We start from the raw sequence: 21,458 nt of genomic DNA on the forward strand, positions 1-21,458 counted from the left end.
ACGTTAAATTATAAGACCTCATCTTACCGTAAACTTGATAGTTGCTTTGAGCCAGCATTACTAGAAGGATATAGGGTAAGATACTTTTTATCAGCGTGACTGGAGACTTCATTCTCTGGGCATGGTAGATGAGAGGTTCCTGTAGGTTTAAAAAATGCAGTTCAGATGGCCCCCTTGCATCCTGTTAGGTTTGAGCTGATTCCCTTTTCTAGCTCTTCTGTCAAGACAGTGCAGAAGAAAGGGGTGGGGAAGCAATATAGTATGCAAAAATCTGATGGGTTAGGCGGTAGGGTTTTTTTTTTGTGGCTGAAATGTGAACTGCTTGATCATTTAACAACATATCAGAAGCAATCTGCAATTCAAGGCAAAGCATCTTAGACTGTATGCAGAGCCAGAGAAGGGCGAAACAAATAGAGCCAGTGATTTTTAGTTTTAAAAGATGCTCTGCACTTGAGACTTCGATTTTGCAAGCAACAATATACCAGAAGTAGAGTATGCATGGTAGTATATTAAACTAGTTCAGTCTTTGTGTATTACTCTAATTCAGTCTTAGTTTGATAAAAGATTATCAAATGAGGAAGCTGAGCTGTTAGATGTCAGAACCAGATGTCTGAATGGTTTTAATTTATATAAATTTATGATAGCCTACACTATGAGAGATTGAGTCAACTATTTCCAAGCCTTAGCATGCTCATGATGTTAAAGCCAAGTAATGAGGGTTTGGATTTTGTGTGCTCTTTTTCAGCACTCCACACTTTTCTCTCTAAATATTTATAAAACACCTGAAACTTCTCAAAACTTCTAAAATTACCTAATGCGGAGGTTCTTCATAAAGTTAGAAGCAAACAAAGGTTGAACAGGAATGTCACATACAGCAATTGGAATGCTTCATGAATTTGTATGTCATCCTTGTGCAGGGGCCATGCCAATCTTCTCTGTATCATTCCAGTTTTAGTGTATGTGCTGCCAAAGCGAGAACCACTTCTGCTTATAATGCAAATACAACCACAAATAGAAACCAGGGAAGAAAATACTGCAGTTTTAAAATCCCATGTTAACATAGATGTTTGTTAGAACATAGTGTTTATAAGTGCCTGGTCCGGTCCATGATGTTCATGAGAATCATACTGATGGCTGTGAGGAAATAGCCTTACAAATATTGCAAGCAGGTGTAATTGAAAAATCTTTACGAAAAAAAAAATGGAGTGTAACTCCACCCACACAGCAGGAGTCCACTGAAGAGAAAAATACTAGTAACGCAGATCACAGTTCTGAATAGCAAAGACATCTAGTGGCTGAATCCATAGCCAGCTTGGACAGCAGAACTGGTCATTAAGGGATGTGTTTCTGTCAGTGTAATTTCTGGTTGTCTTAATGCTGAGTTAGGGCAAATTTTTGCCAGGAATTTCATATCAGTAGTTGATATCTAATTTTTGCTTTCTCATTAGAAAGATTAAAGTTTAATCAGGGAGCAAAACAATCATGTAAAATAATCACTCAAAAATAGGCAAATAATGCTTAAATTTCAAGTTTGTTTCTTCTGTTTTGATGAGAACCAGGAAAGACCTTGAGGGACAGGGAAGGGGATTCATTACTATGGTTCAGATACTTATCTTGATAAATAGCCCTAGGGCATTTCTAATGTTTTGGGTTTTTTTGACCCTTGTAATCTTTTTGGAGTTTTAACCCTAGCTTTAGGTAACTCATGCTTGTGGTTTGATCCCTATTTATGCTATTAAACGTTTGAGGGGCTTCCTCAACTGCCTGAAGAAAGTGGGAGGGTAATGTGAAGGGAAAATTGGTAACCGGCTTGGGCTGAGACTTTTGCTACTGACTCGTTTTTCAAAAAGGCAAGGCTTTGTCTGTTCTCTAGGGTGTTTTGAGATTAGATCTCGATATGCATAATTGCTTCTTTGTAATGTCAGTGTTTAGAAATGTAAGATGCGCGCTCCTGTAGAATATCCCATGTTGGAAGGGACACCCAGAAGGACCTTTGAGTCCTACTCCTTGGTCTCCAAAGACACATGGTCTGGGGGACCACCCAAAAATCAGACCATGTGTCTGGGAGAATTGCCCAAACCTTGCAGGAGAGGTGAAGATGGTCTCAACTGCAGGAAGGAGCACGTGTTTCCTGTACCATATGTAGGTGATTTATGAGAATTTGTCACTTTGTATTATTAATAGTAAATATCTTAGGCACTCATCTATATTTTTGGAGCCCTTTTCTTGAAAATATTTTGGCAAACGTGACTTCTATTATCACTGCTTACATTGCATTATTTTTTATTTCCTTTCTGTTGAAGAGTAGTTTTTATTTTTTGTTTGGTTGGTGTTGTTATTGAGATTCTGCCTAAAGATGTCAAAGAACTTGATTTTTATCATATTTCTTGTTAAGACTTTCTTACCTCCTTGAGACATTCCTGGAAGCTTTTTTTTTTTTTTTTTTTTTTTTAAATGGCAATAAGTTAGAAATAATATTTTTAAAACATATATTTAAAAAGTAATTTATATTCTAATTTTTAAAATAGTCCCTTAATTTGAGGCACTACAGTACCAAGTTCTGCTTTAAGCACATTTCAGAGATTTTGCTGTATATAAAACACTTCACTAAGCAAATATAACTTAAACATAAAAATATAAAAAACTATACCATAGATATAAAAATATAAGGTAACTATTTACAAAAGAAAGGAAGGACAGTCCTAATCTGACGCTGTAACAAGGAGAGGGAGGAGCTTATGTGTTTAATTCAAGACGTGATTGTTTGAAGATGGATGAAAAAAATGTCACTAGATGGCACTGACTTCCACTGTGTGGTAACTTTGCTATATGCAAATCAGACCTCAGCTGAATCCTAGCAGATAACACATCTTTCAAGAAGGAAGATATTTCAGTGCAATACAAATGCAACAATTGACACAGTTGTGTGTGTGTGCTGAACACTTTTGTCAGAAGGGTTTCCAAGAATACAGAGTCAAGTTTGGACAGTCTTAACATCTGAGGATTGCTGTTAATAGAAACTTTCTTCACCTGATTCAGTCCACTTGGTCGTGTCTGTTTCTTCTTTACTGTACATAAACGGGGGAAAATACCTCAGTTTTCCTTCTGACAAGACAGTTTGTGTTCTTGGTTTGTTTTTCCCTTTTTCCAGGTAGTAAGGCATTGGCCTCTGATCACCTACATGGCATTTAGATAGTGGTCTCCAGTAAGTCTGCTGAAAATTACCTTCATAACACTATATGAAGAAGCTTTAGTATCTTCAAGAAATGAAATAATTTAGTCTCTCAGCAAACTTTTTCCATCCAGCTACTTGTTTGTTGCTAATGATATGCAGCTCGCAGTACATGTCTCTGCAGCCTGTTCCAATCTCGTATTACTGCAACTCACTGCTAAATGAGGGATCGGTTACTTCTTTTCTTTACCAGCTTCTCCCTTTATCACAGTGAGGCTTTCTGCATCTCCCTGCTCTTCCTGAGCAATTTCAGTTTAAGCAGATGAGCTAGGTTTCAATAAATTGGCATGTGTGTATCTTGGGTCAGGTTCTACAGTGCAGGCTGAGCAAGGGCCTGTTGGCTTTTGGCAAGGGGTGTCAGCTCTTTGTTCAATAAAGTGAAGGTTAAGAAACTGCTCAAGGTTTTGTTGTATGTAAAATGCCTCAATAAGGGTAAGCGCGGATATTCCAGCTATTGGATGCATTTTATGGTAATGACAGGTTTCAGAAATAAGGGGAGAGAGGAAGCAATTTAAGGCTAATTATGAAAGAATTAATGTAAGGAGGTCTCATTTACTGAAATATTTACTGTAGTGAAATCTAATACTGAATATGGGAGCTATTTTGTACACTGAAGGACAGATTAAAAAAAAAAAAAAAAAAAAAAAAACTCTTGAGGCAAGCAGTATATAAAGAAACCCTAACAGCCTCTAAAGGTCCCAATTATTTTTTTCTCCAGCTTTGAACAGAAATGCTGAATGATACTCTCTCTCCCCTGCATTGCTATAAGATACTTATTGGTTAACTGAAAAAAAAAAATTCCTTATTTTCCTCAGGAATATAGTGGTTCTTATGGAAGGGAAAGATCAGATCAAGTATCCACTGAGTGATGGTAGGAACTGCCTAATGAATGTGTGCTGTTATTTTAGTGCATGGAGCACATGATAATACAAGAGTACTGGTTGCTTCACTGCACTTAATTAGCCCTCTGATCTTACATCCTGTCCCTACCTGTGCAGTACTGAGCTGGAGAAGACACAGAGCAAGTACTGATATACATCTAAATAAGGAATTTAAATTGCTTGGGTCATTTGGCTCAGCTGATGACAGGCTTTATAGACCAGCTGAAACCAGTAGTCTTCCTTATGGCCTCCTCCAGCTCTAGCTGAGATCTTCTAACAAGATGGATGTTATTTTGCAAGACTAAATCTTTATTTTTTTTTCTGTTCTCTGAAACTGAAAGTGAGCATGGAGTTGGGACACTCAAAAGCTCATCTCAAAGGTAGAAGAGACCACAATGGGTATTTGGTAATCGTTTATAACTTCTATTTTATACTAAATTTTCTATTTTGTACTTAATACAATTCTATATTGTACTTGATCTGTAACACTTAGGATTGGTCTTGAGGCTGCCCTCTCACAAGCCTGAGTGACAGCTGCAGAAGCTCTCTATCCCATCTGAGTCTGCACCTTGTGCTTGTGAGATGTGCTACCCCCTGCTTTTGAATACGAAAGTAGTGTCCTTACCACTGGAAGACCCATAAATTCCAAACCCCTTGTAGTCAGTGAGAAGTTGCGGGATGGGCAGAAGAAAATCCTTACCTGACTTAAGCAGAACTTCCATAGACGGTCTATCCTCTAGTCTCTGCTGTCCAGCCTATGTAAATGACAAATGCCCAACCTAATTACTTTCAGGCCACATTTCTACTGTTAATTATCGTTTATGTAGTCCTACTGCATCTTGGATATGGGTTAAACCATGTGATTCACTTAGGAAAGTAAACTGTCATTGTAAGAATTTAGCAAGGCTGAGTTAGCAAACTCTAAATGAGTTTGCTAACCTCTAATGAGTTTGCTAATCTCAGCTGATTCTGCAGCAGCTTCCACACACATTGTTACTGATGCATTGATTCAGCAACTGTATGTAACCTTCTTTCAGAGAGGAATTACCCATGCAAGAAAACTTTACGAAAGGGTATGTTTACTTCTCTTGTGCTTTTCCATGTGGTATAAGGGCAAGAAAAAGTAGCCTGATCTAAAGGGGCTGACATCTGAACATGATTGAGAGTGGGAAATTAATGATTAATAAACTCATGAACCAAGAGGCTGCAAAAGTTTCTCACTGATCTATCATGAGATTTCATGCCAATCAAGAATTCAGGAAAAGAAACTTGAAAATAATCAACCCCCCACTTGATTAGTTTGACAGGCTGAAGTTTTTGCTTTTTTTAAGTCTGTAAGGGAGTCAGAGATCAAATGCTGACGTTTTTGCAGATAGTTTGGAAGGACCTGATTCTTCCATGTTGCAGAAGCCCTTACTGAAAAGATCTGAAGCATTAGGCAGCTTCAGGATGCTATACCTTCAGATCGCTTACTGTAATTTCAAAATGCATAGCAATTATTGCACTCAGCATTCACTTGCCACCGGAGGTGTGATTAGGGAATTTCTGTCACAAGAAAAAGTCACATACATGACTGGCAACAGGGATTCTGTACATTCAGTCCTGAAACATACTTCAGTGTGATTGTATAGATGCATCAACAGTCAACCTGAATCAAAACAGAGTAAAAGCTAGAACAATGGCATGGGCGCATCTTTCCCTTGCAATGTCACCAACCATTTCCACTGCCTTGCATTACTGTTATATTTGAACTGCCACAGTTTCTTTATCTGCTTTCTTGTTGAAATAAGAGATCATGCATAAATTCTATGAAAAAGGAATTCCTTTATTTTTAAAAAAGGACCATTTTTCCATTACCAAATGAAAACTTTACAAAGTAAAGTATTTCTCCTCCAATAGTATTTTAATATAAAAACTTAAATCACTTTCTCTGGTCTTTCTGCTCTAACAGGAAGCCCGGTGGCACTGCAGGAGACTGAACCCAGATAGTTTCAGCCCCACTCTAGTACCTGATCACAGGTTCATCACTTGTTTCAGTAAAACCAGTTCTGCGGCCACTTACCAGAAGCAAAACATCCTTTAACATCAAAACAAAAATACAGCATCTTCACTAGCCCAGAAGAGACTAAACTCTAATAGCATTATTACAATGAGAAGCTTTGTTAAAAAAAATTTATTTTGAAAGTTAGACACAACCTTAAAATTGTACAAAGACAACAAGCACTCAAATTACACAAAAAATTAGCAGTGAGTACAATGCGAACACAGTAACAGTGAGTCTTGCCTCTCTTTATATGCAAATATAAATAGAGTTAATCCTTGTCAAACTTCCAGCTTTTTTTTTTTTTTTTTTTTTTTTTTTTCCCCTCCTGAAAACCAGCTCATTATGCTGCAAAACCTAGCAGGGAGCATTTCACTGTTCAGTTCAACAGTTCAACAGAATTGTTAAAAGGGGCTCTGACTAAAAATAGTCCTTCTATCATGAGAATATCCCATACTTTGTAGAACCAAGTTTCTCTCTCAATTGAACAACAGCTTTCCCTTTCATTATGTCCAATGTGTCACCTCCTCTAAGGACCTGCCAAATTACAGGCTTCAAGTGTTTCAAAATACTAGAACTCACGTTTGTTTTTGTTTTTTTCAAGAACATGCATGCTGAAACTAACATGGTGCATACACATAAGTAGTCACAAAACAGAGAATGTTCCTTTTGTCTGGTATTTTACTCTTTGAAAGTATTGTTCTGAGAAAAGCACTTCAGAGACATTTTAGCTGTGAGTTGGCTAAAATAATGGAAGTACATGATCAGAGTAGGGTTTTTTTGTTGTTGTTTTTTAAATTACGCTTAGTTTCAAATATATTAATAAAATCACCTGGAAAAAAAAAAGTATCCCTTATAGCCTGTCCCTTTCAAATGCGCATATGACAAAAAGTAGAAGCTGCTAACATCCTCCCTTTACTTTTGAGAGTATTCTTTATATGAAATAAATGGAAAAATAACACAATGTTCTTGCAGAAAAAAGCAAAACCCCATAGAGATTGTTAATCAACGTAACCACAGCCTCTGTGGTAGGAATTTGTTATTACTTAGTTTTAGACATACCAGAAAACCTCGGCTGTAAGTCTTCCCTAAGATCAATACTAATTAAATCAAGGTTATGCTTTATCCAACCACGGCCACAGCAGCAAAATTATGGTATGAACTTGACTATTTGCAGGACTCAGTTCCAAGACTGAGTGGAACCATTTTTACTTTAAAAGAAAACAACTGTAACTGTCTTGTTCACGATTCGGGCTATGTCCATGAATATAAACTCACTTATTATTCTTTCTAGCTTACCTAGAACTAAATTATTTTCAATTGTTTTACCTCGTTATATATTGCATATAATCTGGTAATCTTGACTTTCACGAGGCTTCACAATTTTTTTTAACGTAAATATTCCACTAGTAAGACAGCACTGTCCTACAAACTGCTGTGCATTGCAATTCATTTAGTTCCATTCAAAATCCTGCTGATTTATTTCCAAGCTCTTATAAGTTGGTAGCCTATGGCTACACTGATAAGGTTCCTTACCAGGCTCATATCCTCTCCAGTAATTCTGCATTAAAAATACATTGAAGCTAGAGTAATTTCTCAAAATACTTACACAATTGTATTCTGTATGCAGAACCTAAATTTACAGACTACTTTGTAAGTTGGGAATAAGCTTTTGATAAACTAGGTGGTCAAATACTACTTTGCCTTATTGAGGATGACTGACTATTTTTTTTTATCAAAAGCTGTCGATACCACTACCTTTTATTTTCAATTTATTTCTTTATTTTTAATGTAATGGGAGGAGTATAGGTAATGTTATCATTAGGTTTTTCAAAATATCTGTCAGTTTGCGGGTCCAAGGAAAAACATACGTTCAATTCTGCCTGACATGGTTATGGGGTGTAGCCTGGAAAGTCCCATGTTCACAAAGACTGAGCTAACTAGCTCAAATCTGTATCTTTTAATCACACCATTCTCTCAACACTTTTGTTTAGTGGAAGCCTGTTTTCTCTACACTTCTTTGTTTCTTGTTTGCTTCAATTCTAAGATGGCATTCGTAAGGTGAAAAAAAAATTAAAGCAAGGATATTATTTCACTGTAATGAGACAGCAGCTGTAAAAGAACACGTTAAATTATTGTCAGGACAGAAAAGGCTATTGGCAGTGTACCTTTCACTTGGCTTAAGAAAATTTATAACAGTTCTAGCCCAAGGCAGTTCATGATCTTAAGCAAAACTCAAGCTTGTGCAATAGCAAATGATATTTGGGAAGGCATATTTTAATACCTAGGATTAGAGAAAAAAAAAAAATCACTACTGTTATTTGCCGGAAGTTCTAAACCAGCAACCAGTATCACTGACAGGATTTCTGTGACCACATCAAGTCCCACTACTTTCAACAGGGACAAAAGGTGCACTGGGGTACTGAATACCTGCGTGGTGGTACATGTGGATAGGCAGCCTTCTGCTTTTTACTTTTGTCCATTTGTTCAAACTCTTCACAAAGCAGGAGACCTGGCTATAACCTAACACCATCTGCATTCCTTCAGGAGCTAATTGCATAAAACCCAGCTGTTACTAAGTATTATAAGTTTCTTTTAATCCAGCAAAGGAGACTCTCCTCTAGAAACAGCACGGAAACAAAATGAGCAGGTCATTTTGTCTCTTTTAGCAAATACTTAGTGTTGCTGTAAATATCCTGAATAAAAGAAATAATGAAAAACAGATGCTGTGAAACTCTACCAGGGAAAGGAAGCTGACCAGTACTACTGGCTCCGCTTGAGGGAGTTAGAAGCATGCTTACACCGCTATACCCACTGAGTGGAGGATTTCTATGCTACTTAGAAGATGCTTGGCACCTCCCTGAATCCAGAGCATTTAAAGAAAATCTAGGACAGGCAGAAGTTGGTCATAATCCAACACTTTGCACAATGCTCCCTCCTTCCATTCAAAAACTTCATAGCATACTTATGTGGAGTGGACTATTTGGCATAATCACTTGGAATAGCTTAGTAATAGCTTACTAGATTTGGGAAAGAGTATTATTGAAAATTTTCAATTTACAACTGTACTTTTTGCCAGTTCAATAGCTGTGATCTTGGCACAGAGTAAGAAATATAGTCCAGGTGTACAATTCCAGTATAGCTTCAAAGTATATATGCATTCCTATTTGCTTGTACAGCTATTGGATAGCCTTCCTTTGTGGTAACTATTCTGAAAACTATTTTAATAATTTTTACCTCCTTTTTTTGAGGTCAAGGCCAAAGAAGTAGAGTACCTTCACGGAGAGCTGGAGGAGCCTCTTCTCCTGTGCACCCTAAAAAGCTCACTCAACTCCTCTATTTAGTGCCTCTCCCACACCCAATTTAGATTCGGCATCTTTTGTCCTGCTGGTAAGAAAAAGGCATTTTTCCCCTCTACTAAGATCTTGGTCCAGTGTAAGATTCATTTGACAGCAGCTGCACTGTAAACCACTCTGTTACTGGTTTGTCCATTCAACTTCCAAAGATTGGCACTGGAACCGAAGGGAACGTGTTGAACAGAGAAAAGGAAACACTGATTTAAAAGAGCAGGCATGGTAAACCTTCAAAACTCCTGGCTTTATGAGAATAGTGGAGTTCAAAGGTCAGCACACAAGAACAGCTATGTAAGCTAGATAATGAACGCATCCACAGTTCCATCAAATAGGGTAAGAATATTCTAGAAGAAAAACATTTCCTGGTTTAGATTATAAGCCAACTTGATTAGGAATTTGCAGTAATCCTCCCCTGAAAGACCAGTTATATTTAACTAAACATTCTTAGAGCTTCTTGCATTTCAAATGCGCAGCACTTCTTGGTCACTCACGGACAGGATACTGGACAAAGCAATCCACTGACATGATTAACAATTCCTACTGCGTCTTCCTCCTTGCATGCTAAGATGCATGGTTTAGGTAAGTGAGGTCCTCCATCCAAGTGCCTTTTTCTCAGCGTCAGTTACAGCTGGGCTGAGCGTAGACAGGACGTATGCCAGGCACCTTCCCCACGTTCAACACGAGTTCTACGTCAGCGTAGCTCTGAAGCCTACTGCAGGGTTAGCAACAGCCTGCGGCATACCGCTCAGTTCACAAATAGATTGTCATTTCTACAATAATACAAAATAGCTTGTAAAATCAATATGTAACACTGTATATATGCATGAATATAAAAATAAACCACACCATCAATATGTAAAACTTCACAACGATGATGAAAACAGTCTTCTTCTCAACGATCTTCGGTGTTGATGAGTTGGTTCTCATTGTCATACCCGTCAGGCAGGTATGCTTTCCTTAGCTGGTCTGACTTAGGTATCGAGCTACCATTCTTGACGTAGCGAGACAGGAAGGCTCGCACAGAAGGATGATCGGCCTTCTCGAGCGGAATATTTGCTTCCAGGCACATTTTCACAAAGTCCTGGATGACGCTGGTTTTCTCTGTTTGGGCAGTACTGTTGCACTGAAGGGATGCCGTCAGAGTCCTTTGCTTCTTCCTGATGTTCTGTTCCTCAAACTCTGCCTTCCGCTTTGTATGCGTTTTTGACTTGAGGTGGTCGTTGATTGCAGACTTGCGAACGTGATTCAGAACCACATTGCAGGAAGTACAGAAGAGTTTTCCTCCATCCTCATGAAGCTCGCTGCCAAACTCGGTTACGCGATCCTGAGGAGTTACATAGAGAGCAGTCTTCGAGCGGTTACGTGATGGAGCGGACTTCACTCCAAACCGTTCCATTGCTGCCTGCAGTGAGCTCTACCCAAAAAGCTGAAAAGAATAACATAAAACGCTGTTAAAGCATGCTGATGATTTCAATCAAATAGTATTAAGTGCAGTCTAGTCAATATCCAGCATAGTGCTCGTTGCCATCTAAAAGCCAATTACATGTAAACCATTTGTGAAACTATCATTGAACAGTTCTACAGGTCTCCAAATAACTTTGGAAAGGGAAGTTTGTCAGGGGTCAGTGTAAAATATTTTTTAGTTTCTACAGGGACAGAGCTCAATGGAATCCTTAAACTTAATTTGTTCCTCAATAAAAGTCACACAAATTTAATGTTTTTTTCATCAAGGTGGTTTTATCCGTTATTTTTTGAGAAAAATGGTGCTTTCTCAATGTTTAAACAAATTTAACAGTTTACTAGTTATGCTGACTCACTATTTTTCCATTGACTTCCTGAAAATCTATGTTACTTCTGTTAAAAAAAACTCAGGTGTCCAAGTATCAGGCAAGAAGTCCACTCTGTCCCTTACAAAGACCAGTAAAAAGACCTAAGCTTTGATGGCACTCACTTGGGAGTACCCTTCAATTTTGCCTCTGCCTCAACCCCTAACTAAGACTCAAAGACTAACTTAGAGGCCTAACTTAGAGTCAAAAGTGAATCTTCTTGTCACTGCAACCAGAGATTGCAAAGAAACTGCAACAAAAGCAGCCTACTGTGAACAGAAACTTGAATATGCACATTTCAATTCCAAAGGAAAACCATTTTTTTCCAAAGAAGACAACAACTTCTCTATGAAAGGTAACTGATGCATAGACGAGACAGCTGGACTGTTTTGAACATCACTTTAAATTATGTTATTATCTAAGCAAGCAGTAACCTAGACTAATGTACTAAAATCAACCAGGACCTATTTCTTTTCTTTGTTGTTGGAAAACGTAGGAGCTGGTATAAATCTCATCCAGGATAATTTAAATCTTTTTTCAAAGTAAAGCTCTGTTCAGGTTTGATTTTTTTTTAAGCAAAATAATAATTGACTTAATTTTCTACCTACTTTCTACTAAAAAAAAAAAAAAGGGTTTCTTAAGAATTCCATGGCAAATATTCTGAGGAAACATAACACGATGGCCAACATTTATTTATGGGTATGAATGACTTCAAGGAACTTAGTATTATCTGTGTTGATTACAAGAAGGAATGAGCATCTGAATACCTCTAGATGTGCTACTCTCTGCATTTACTTTGTTACACACATGCTGCTGTTGCAACATTTTAAAAATCCGCCTTTAAAAGACCGAATTTGCCGACTAACTTGTTGACTAACAAGTTGAGCTTGTCCATCTTTAAGGATTGAATAGTTTTTGCTGTTCAGAAGGCCATTCGCTTGCTCTGGGAAAAGGGTAAACAAACAGAGAATTCAGTCCTCAAGACAACAAGGACACGCATCGCTCCACTAAGAGATGACAACCTTTAGTAAATGGGAGCCAAAGACCTTGCTCTTCGGTATTTTCTTAATCATTTTTTTTAAAGTAATTTGCAACTTTCCAGGACCATCAGCCTTCAATGACACTGCATAATGAATGTGAATGTTTAAGATAAGTTTTTACATTCTTTTGGATCTATCCACGCAACTTTCACAGACAACCTAGTTTCCTGAAATCAAAGTTTCAACAAGCCTTACCCCAAAATAACGCTGCCACTCAGGAGTTTGACATGTCAGAACGAATGATCTCCGAAACCGGGTGCCTGCAGTTACGCTACATCCAAATTAAGAACGGCAGTTCTACGAATAGCTCAAATAGTAAAAAGCGGGATATTTTTTTCCAGATCTCAAGGCTTGGCGTGGATTCTCAGGTATGACTGGGTTCCTGCGCGGGGGGGAAGGCGTGCACCCAGCCGGCCTATTCCCCACCTATTCCCCGGTGCACTGGGAACCGCACCGAGGCTCCCGGCAGCAGCAGGAGCCCCGCGGGGAGCCGCGGACCCCGCTCCCCCGGCCCCACTCGCGCGGGCGGCGAGGCGCTGCTGCGGCTGCGGGGGCTGCACCCCGGGCACCCCCCGGGGGACGGGGGCGCCTCCTCAGCGCCGCGCCCACACCGCACACACACGGGTCTCTGTGTATACACCCCGTAACCGCACACCCAGCGCCCCCGCCCCGCCCCGCGCCCGGCCCCTGCCTCCCCGCTCCCCCTGAGCGGGGACCTCGCCCGCCCCCCGCCGCCCGCCCCCGGCCCGTCCGTTACCCGCCGTTAGCGGCCGTTACCGCCGCGGCCTGCCCGCCGCCGCGCAGGCAGCCGGCCCTACCCAGGCTGGCGGCCGCGGTAGGCGGGCCCTAGCAACCCGCCTAGCAACCGCCGCCGGGGAGGGCGGGGCGAGCAGGGAGGCCGGCGCCGATTGGCTGGCGGCGGCGGGGCGGCGGGGAGACGGGCGGCCGGCCGGCCCAATAGCGAGCCGGGAGCGAGGAGGCGGGGCGAGGAGGCGGGCGCGGCCGGACGTGAGCTGCGCGGCGGGGAGGGCGGCCCTTCCGGCGGGGCAGGGAGGGGGCCGCTGGGTACGCGCAGGGCGGCGGGGGCAGCATGGCGGAAGACGAGAGCGACCAGGAGGCGGAGCGCCTCAGCGAGGAGCTGGAGGCCCTGGCGCCGCCCGGCCCGCCGCCGCCGCTGGGCAGCCAGGCCTACTGCCGCCGCTTCTGCCAGGTGGGCGGCAGCGCTCGCTTTGGGGGGCTCCCGGGGCCGGGGGGGAGCCCGCACGGCCCAGCCCCGGGGTGAGGGGGGTGGGGGGGGGGGGAGGGGGTGCTGGGCCCTGGGGTGCGGGAGGGGCCTGAGGGGGGGGGGGCGCCAACAGGTTGTGCTCCCGGCCGGTGCCGCCGGCAGGGTGCTGGCTGCACACGGGGTGGCACCCGGGGTGTCCCGGCCGCGGTGCCTGCTCTTCGCCGAAGCACACGGCCTGGGCGATGTCGGATGGAAGCGCCTCGTTGCCTCAACTCCTCGGCCGCTTAGCGCTGCGCCTGTGTTCTTCCATTTCAATAAAGGGGCTTCTCCGTTACTGTTTTCTGTTCTTAACCCGCAGTGGAACACTTAATTGACAATTTGCTTATTGCGGTTGGCATCTGGAACTCTCAGTGTGCTGCTCAGTGAGTCTCCAGGTTGCTTTTTGGTTTCATCTCAGTCCTCTAAAACACATTTTTGAACAGACAATAATATCCATTCTGTACGGGCTCAACACATCCATTTTGACATCTGTAAGGCCAGTAAAAAGAGCAGCAGAGGTTTTTGGAAGTATGGGGTAAATCACAGAATCACGCGGTGGTTCTGTAAGTCACAACTGCATTTCATGAAGTTGGCAGGTCGGAAGGGTACACAGGCTTCTGTCAAGATTACAAATTCTATCTTAGATTTTTCAAGCCATACTTGCTGCATGTTGAACTCATGCTGACAAGGAAGTGGAGGCAGGGTGGTAGTTTCATATATAATGCCAATCCCATGTCATGGACAAAACTAGGAATTAGTGGGGAAGAGGACAAGACCCGGGGTTAAATTTCTCTATGAAATGGTTGTAGCACAGTTATTGATGGTAGAGTATCCAAGTCACTTGACCTTGACTTCTGCAGTTTCTTTTGTATAGCAAGAGCGCCAGGCCCTCTCCCCTACTTTGTTTTGCTTCAGGCAGCCAATGCTCAGAGTTTATAAAGGCGTCTCTTTCTTTTGTTTTAAATTTATTCTAAACAACACGTAGTTGAAATAATCCTGTTGGAAGTGAGATAATACACTAATACTTTGTCGTCAGGGTGTTTTCGTGTTGGAATTTGGCCTGGTGATCAGCAGTCATGTGCTCACTCAAAATACGGTCTTCCATGTTTTGTTTAAGCATGTTTTGTAAGAATATATTCCTCTAGTGAATTAACTATGTAAATGCAGGGTCTTAACTAGTGTGCTAGCATAAGAAGCCTCTATCTGCTTGTAACTTCTCATGGTTTTATACCCAGTGAAGTTCTGAGTCCTCTATGTGAGCTCATTTACTCTGAGGTTGGCAGTGGGATATTTGTGTCTATCCACACCTGGATGTACAGAGGGCTTTAGGCCCTCAGCGTACTCAGGAAGTGATGGAATGTGTTTGTGTTTACTTTTTGAGAAAGTATTGGAAATGTGTGTCAAGTTTAGGTCACCTCTCCCTTTTAACATTTCTTATAAAGGATGATTTCTCATTTAAATCATGTTATTTGATTAGGTGTGGCTTTCATTTTTCCAGGTATGTCTCTTAGTTTTTTCTCTCTGCCTCTATAGTATGTTGGAGCATGTTACTTTGTACTTTCCTATATGGGTCTTCTGAAATCAGATATTCTGACTGTTGTACAGATCAAGCCTCTCCACCTCATTCCACTCCACACTGATAACACAATTTTGCTTGTCTTAATGTTTCTTTGGCGCTAATACACGTCCCAGTTTGGGTAGTGTGTTCCTTTTGTTTTGTGTCAAAAGTTGAGCAACAGTTATAGAGAGTTACTTCGCAATAATACATGTGCTCACACTACCTGAAAGAAACATTTTTATTGTTCATGTTAACTGTTGGTGTTAGTAGCCAGTAGTTACATGTATATAGTTCCATTACCTGTAGTTACATTGCTGTCTTAAACATGCCTGCATCCATGCTTCTTGGAGCTGCAGCAAAAGCGAAACAAGGTGTCATTTAATGAAGGTGAAAGCAAAGACCTTTTGAGTGATCTTAGAGTGAGAGATGGACCTAGACCTTGATAAGCGTTAATGTGCATGCCTTTTGTTTCAGGAGTCTGTTAAAAAGGTGAAAAAAGTCTGTGAACAGCCAGTTGAGTGCTCTGGAGGCCTGGAGTATTGCAGCTGAACTTCGCTTTCAGATAGTTGATGAAGTAAGAGTTGCCAAAGGTGACTCTGGATTATCAAGGCATTTTCCAAAATGTGCTCCTCATCGCAGTTCAGCGATACAAGAACAAGTCAGAATGTGGTGACTCTAGAGCCATGTCTGTTTTCTGGGGGTCTGTTTCTGTGTTGTAGGCGGGCATGGCTGCACAGTGCCATTACACCCTGACCCTTCCAAGGCAAATGGAACAAAATGTTTTCTTCGGTTACTTGAGGTTGATAACATGGGGGAGACAAAATCAAGATTCCTGTGGCTGGGAATGAAGAGAGATAATTGGAAGATAAGTGCCCAGTTGATGCATCTGTGTTTCCTTCTAAAAATTGGTGATTTGGCATTTCTTCATGTTTGTAAAGTTCACTGTGTATTGAAACAGTGGTTTGGAAAAACAAGGTTAGTGTTCCCGGCTTTGGGAAGCAAAGGAATGAGGCCTCTGTGACTAGTTCGATAGAAATTTGACAGGTGGCACCTTAAGGAGAAGCCCCTTAGTCCAGACATTTGCAAGAGTTTCCTGAGCTCAACTGGTTCTGTCACATGCAGAATTTGTAATTCTGTTCAGATTTTTTAGGGACTCCTGCCCTGCCTCTGTGACCCGAGCCCCTGGGAGCTTCCTGCATGAGGGAAAAGAAATAAAGAGGGGCAGATGAAGTAGTGTAGGCAGTTTCATTTGCTGTGAGGGTGGAGGGAGTGCTTCTATAGTTAGAAGGATGGATTTGACTTGAGAACAAACCTTAAGAGCCAGATGGGAAGGGAACATAGCTTGTTTTGTTGCACTTAAGGTGGCTGTAGCTTCATCAACTAGATTATTCTCTACAGAGACTTCTCTCATAACATCAAGATGTATCAAAATGTTACAACTTACACCCAGCATTTCTGTAGTTGTCCACATGGCTGCATAACTGTACCAGGTGTTGATTTCGTGTTGTTCAGTACCGACTCAAACACAAGGTGATTCTGGTGTAAAGTAATGCTGCGAGGGCTAAATGCTACTTGATCTTCTTTAACTGGGGCATCAGCTTACTGCTTTCCAGTACGCGCTGACCTCCTGAAATAAAGGTTGCCTGGTTTGCTTACGTGAATTGGTGCTATCTTGAGTCACAGCTAGAATAGAAATTCTTGGGTTTTTAAGTTCAGAAGCTAAGAAGTAAAACGTAATAAGTAGACAGTAGAGAAGATGGTGGTTCCTGGATTTATTTTAGTACACACACACACAGAAAGAAACGAAATAAGTGGTATATGGCTTAACCACCATCTATATCGATACCACAGTCTATGTCTGTTTTGGTGTCTTCATTACGTTGTGTGGACAAAGGTAGTAAAACAGACACATCTTTGAATGTACTTCCAACTTTGGGAGTAATACACTTCCACACTTGTTGCCATGTGCTTAAATTTGATGGTATTTGTGCTTGATACTTACTTTGATCTTCAAGACAATAGTTGTTAAATTGCTCTTGTATTTTATACAGAAAAGGCTTCAGGTTTTGCCAGACTTCAACCATCATTAATTTTGGACTGTTGGTTTTTGGGATACATTTGATATCAATACACTGTTTTGAAGAAGTCTTGCCGAGCGGAGTGCTAGTAATGGCAAGTGATCTCTTAAATTTGTTTGAACCTTTTTTTTCTTTGAAAAGGAAAAATTTGAGCCAGTTGTTTCCTCTTGCAATAAGGTGTGGTGTTCTAGTTTTTTTTTTCCTGTAGCTTTTTGAATAAAAAAAAACCTTTATAGTTAGTGGGTCAAGTTTTGAGAGCACCATTTCAAGTCACATTTGTCTTATTTGACAGACATTTTTAGTTTTCATAATGTGTGATATTGCTAATTAAATTAAAGAGCAAATTATGCAGTCTGTAATAACTAAATTTAAAAAGCATCCAAGAATACCATATTGATTTGAAACACGTAAATTTGAAAGTTTGTGTGTTCTTTTTTTTTTTTTTTTACTGTGTCTTTCTCCTTTTGGCTGGGGAAGAAAACAAATGTGTTCAATTTGTTGAACACATGTAGGCTTCCAGGTAGCTGCTTAGTATTGTGCTGCTTGAGATGCAGGATGAAAAAGAAATCTTTACAAACTACAAGTGGTAAGCACCATCTACCCAGAAGTTGAATGCCAGATGTAAGCTTCAGTTCTGTTAATGATGACATGTCTGCAAAGAATGGTGGTGATGGCACTGTTTCCTTTCTCACTTGATAAGAAACCTGATAAGCCACTTGTAGCGTACCTGGTTGTCATCAGTCAACTTTTAGGGAGAATTCAGGACAGGAGCAGTTGACTTAGAGCCTCTTTATTTGCAGATTGATTTATTTGTACGCTGAAGGAGGCAGTCCTTAGTGCTGCTTAGTGGCCTTCCCACTAACATCATGAAGTCTTTTCTTATTCACATACTGATTCCCTCTTTGTAGTCTCCTCAACCTCCTGTCTGCTTTATCTTGAGAAATCACCTCCAGTGCTGTAAATATTAACCCCTTCTTTCAGCTTTTAGAAAAAGGATAGGTTTCTGGGATTTTAGCATTATTTTGTTTTCATTCCTTTGTGCCTGTATACTTTTCAGCATCATGGTAATGTTTTTCTCTTCCAGTTCTCTGGAACTTGTTATGACTCAGTCAGCAGCTTCTTTGTGCTGCTTCTTTTCCAGTTTATAACACCTTCTCTCAAAGGTTAGCTTTTGTATGAAAAATAAGCTTGCCAGTTTTGTATGAAAAATATACCAAGATTCTTGTAATGTAGAAGTTGCAGGTTTGTACACCTAAAAAGAAGCATGTCTTTTGAATGATGCTGCTGCAGCATAGTCTGGCAGATTACAGATGGTTTCTTGCTCAAATTTCTTCAAGTAATAAAAGGCAGATTTATTTTAATTAGGTAGCATAGAGATAAACAAAAGGTAGCACAGAAATTAGGAAAGGCCTGTTTTAGATGGCAGTTGTTCAGATGAGAATAAATCCTTGTGTTTTTAACTTGAAACTCACCTTAAGTTGTGTCCTGCTAATATCACTTGTGATCTGAACTTGTGTGTTGATGCGTCAGTTTGCATGTCAACTGTCTATGTGTGTAATCAAAACAATTCCACAAACTGGTTGATTTTCACTCTAGGAGGGACTAATTGAAAGGTGAGGAGAAATATTACACCTTCTTGTTTCATGACTGAAAGAAGTATTTATATTGAAATCTTAAACATGTACATTAACTCTGTGCTACAGGGAGTCAAATCTAGTTTTCTAGGATTAACGTATAATTTCACTGCTGTTCAAATGACAGATTGTAAATATGGATGGAAGCTTGCTCTTTGGTTAGCTAAATGTAAGGGATATGTGGAACGCTGCCTTAGGTAGTGTTCATACTTAAAGCAAGCTGCGCCAAATCCATGAGCTTTCAGTGGCTGCGGGTGGGGGGAAGCATTTAGCTTTGAGGGTAGAGCCTTGGCAGAAACTTGCCTTTATAGAATGTGTCATACTGTTGCTGGGTGATCTTTTTTCTTTTGCCAGAAGTATGGTTATGTTTGGTTACTCCTTATGTAATACTCACATGTGAATTGCAGTAAAGCCATTACTTAAATCCATCTTTTAGTTAGTGATTCAGAATGGTTTTGTGTGATGTATCGATTAAATAATGTTTTATGCAGCCTGAAAGTTTTTAAGATCTTTCCTACTCCTATTTGGCCGATTAATCCCTTTCTGTAAGGATACAGTTAGCTTGACTGTATGTCAAAATGTACCAAAATCATGGCCATTGACTCAATAAGATTAAAAAAAGTAAAAGGTTTGTTTATTTTTTTTCTGATGATTCCAGGTAGTATACTCCATGTAGAATACATCTGGCATTACTCGCAATTTACTTGTACTCTTCTAGAACTGAACTTTTATATCTGAGCTGCGCTGGTACTTCTGGGGTAGTCAGCCAGTGTTAGCTATTGCTTTTAATGATGGTCTTTAATTTTCAGGAAAGTCATATTTAAACAAGCTTTTTTTTTAATATTATTTTTTCTTTGACACTTTAAATCCTTTTTGGTTGATTTTATCTTTTTTCTGTACCAAGCACCGTATTTGTTACTTCATTTTTTGTGCCAGCTAGCTTTCTTGATAACTGTAAACAGCAGTACTCACAGAACTGTTGTGGCTTTAGTCCCACGGTGACATCCTTCACTGTTACATCTCACAGGAAAGAAAAAAACAAGTAACTTCATTTAAAATGATAGTCATGACAAAACTTCGCCATTTCTTTTTGTTGTTGCGGAGAGGGACAGGAAAAGTTGTAGCAACCTCAGGCCTAGAGTTGCAAAAAACCTTTGCTTCACATGTCTTACAGATTTTCAAATAACACAGTTACTCATAACATTTTAATTTCTTTACGTGTTTGGCGCATATTCCAATCGCTATGCGCTTAGTCGCTTATACACAAGGGTATAAGAAAAATTGCACCCAAACAGAGCTCAGGAAGGGAATTGCTGCAGAAATTCATGAAAAACAAACCAACTACCTTCTTCTGTCTTCCTGCACTGTATATTGGACAAAGAACATGCCACTCTTCTGGCAGTGTTATGTGCTTCTTGCTTGGCTGGCTTCATTAAATCAGAATTATTTTTCTTGTTAAAAATGTGCTCATGAGCATGAACTTGAAATACTTAGGCATTTAGCATTCAGTGTAGTTATTGGATTTTTCTGAGGTGTTAATGATACAGCTTCTCAAGATAAGGGTGACCATATGCATGTCCCTTAGAGTTTTGTTTTCCTTTAAGAATATCAGAAGTGATAAAGTTAAGGATTTTGTTTTCATTTGGGGAATTCTCTTGGTTGTTTGTTTTAAACTTTGACTTATTTGGGTTACAGTCTCATTTCAAAGCATGGCACCAAAAAAAAGGTGTTCCTGTTAAAGAAAAAGCTATTGCATGAGGGTGCTTAAAAGCAGACATTGACATATGTATGGAATTGCTAAACAAACTTTTTTTTCCCTTACAAATAGAATGCGTATGCAGGGTGGCTTGGAATTTATTTCATGCATAGTTTAGCACTTCCTTTCACTGTTTTATTGATGATAGTTTTAAGTCTTAAGAATTTGACTAATTTTAGATGTATGTAACTTTTTTTCCTGGGACTGACAGATTGCATGTTTTCAGGTATCCATACTCCGAAAATAAGTGTGCCATTCATATTCACAGAACCACAGAATGGTTTGGGTTGGAAGGGACCATGAAGACCACCCAGTTCCAACCCCCTGCCATGGGCAGGGACACCTCCCACTACACCAGGTTGCCCAAAGCTCCATCCAACCTGGCCTTGAACACCTCCAGGGAATGGAGCATCCATGACTTCTCTGGGCAGCCTGTGCCAGTGTCTCACTGCCCTCTGAGTGAAGAATTTCTTCCTAGTGTCTAATCTGAACCTACCCTCTTTCAGTATAAAGCCATTCCTCCTTGTCCCTACACTCCTTGACAAAGAGTCCTTTCCCAGCTTTCCTGTAGCCATCATTAGGTAATGGAAGGCCCCCATAACGTCTCCCCCAGAGCCTTCTTTTCTCCAGCATGAACAACCCCAACTCCCGCAGCCTGTCCCACGGGAGAGGTGCTCCAGCTCTCTGAGCATCCTTGTGGCCATCCTCTGGGCCCATTCCAACAGGTCTATGTTACTCCTCACCAGTTTCAGGTGTGTCTGGGGGGGGGTGTGTGTCTGTGAATTTCTGTGGATA

General features: G+C 40.6%; 2 protein-coding genes and 1 non-coding gene across 4 annotated transcripts in view; 1 reads left to right on the forward strand and 2 right to left on the reverse strand.

Moving 5' to 3' along the window:
• Positions 1-872: 872 nt before the first annotated feature.
• On the reverse strand, positions 873-979 carry LOC116485220. Its single transcript, XR_004252822.1, has one exon. It is a non-coding gene; the product is annotated as a U6 spliceosomal RNA (small nuclear RNA).
• A 5,292-nt stretch (positions 980-6,271) lies between these two features.
• CGGBP1 (CGG triplet repeat binding protein 1) lies at positions 6,272-13,183 on the reverse strand. 2 transcript variants are annotated; one of them, XM_032191978.1, is made up of 2 exons: positions 13,131-13,183; positions 6,272-10,933 (listed from the first exon to the last, which is right to left on the reverse strand). In XM_032191978.1, exon 2 carries the CDS (start codon positions 10,901-10,903, stop codon positions 10,400-10,402), a length of 504 nt encoding a protein of 167 aa, XP_032047869.1. In that variant the 5' UTR covers positions 10,904-10,933; positions 13,131-13,183; the 3' UTR covers positions 6,272-10,399. The 2 variants fall into 2 exon arrangements, with proteins under 2 accessions (XP_032047869.1, XP_032047859.1); XM_032191968.1 differs by lacking the exon at positions 13,131-13,183 and adding an exon at positions 12,569-12,855.
• Positions 13,184-13,429: 246 nt separating this feature from the next.
• The window catches only part of ZNF654 (zinc finger protein 654), a 32,133-nt gene continuing 24,104 nt past the window's right edge, over positions 13,430-21,458 (forward strand). The window contains exon 1 of the mRNA XM_032189951.1: positions 13,430-13,583. Coding sequence (XP_032045842.1) covers positions 13,464-13,583 — 120 coding nt within the window. The 5' untranslated portion in view covers positions 13,430-13,463. The remainder of the gene's footprint in view (positions 13,584-21,458) is intronic.

The sequence above is a fragment of the Aythya fuligula genome, chromosome 1 (assembly GCF_009819795.1).
Source record: "Aythya fuligula isolate bAytFul2 chromosome 1, bAytFul2.pri, whole genome shotgun sequence".
Lineage (NCBI taxonomy): Eukaryota > Metazoa > Chordata > Aves > Anseriformes > Anatidae > Aythya > Aythya fuligula.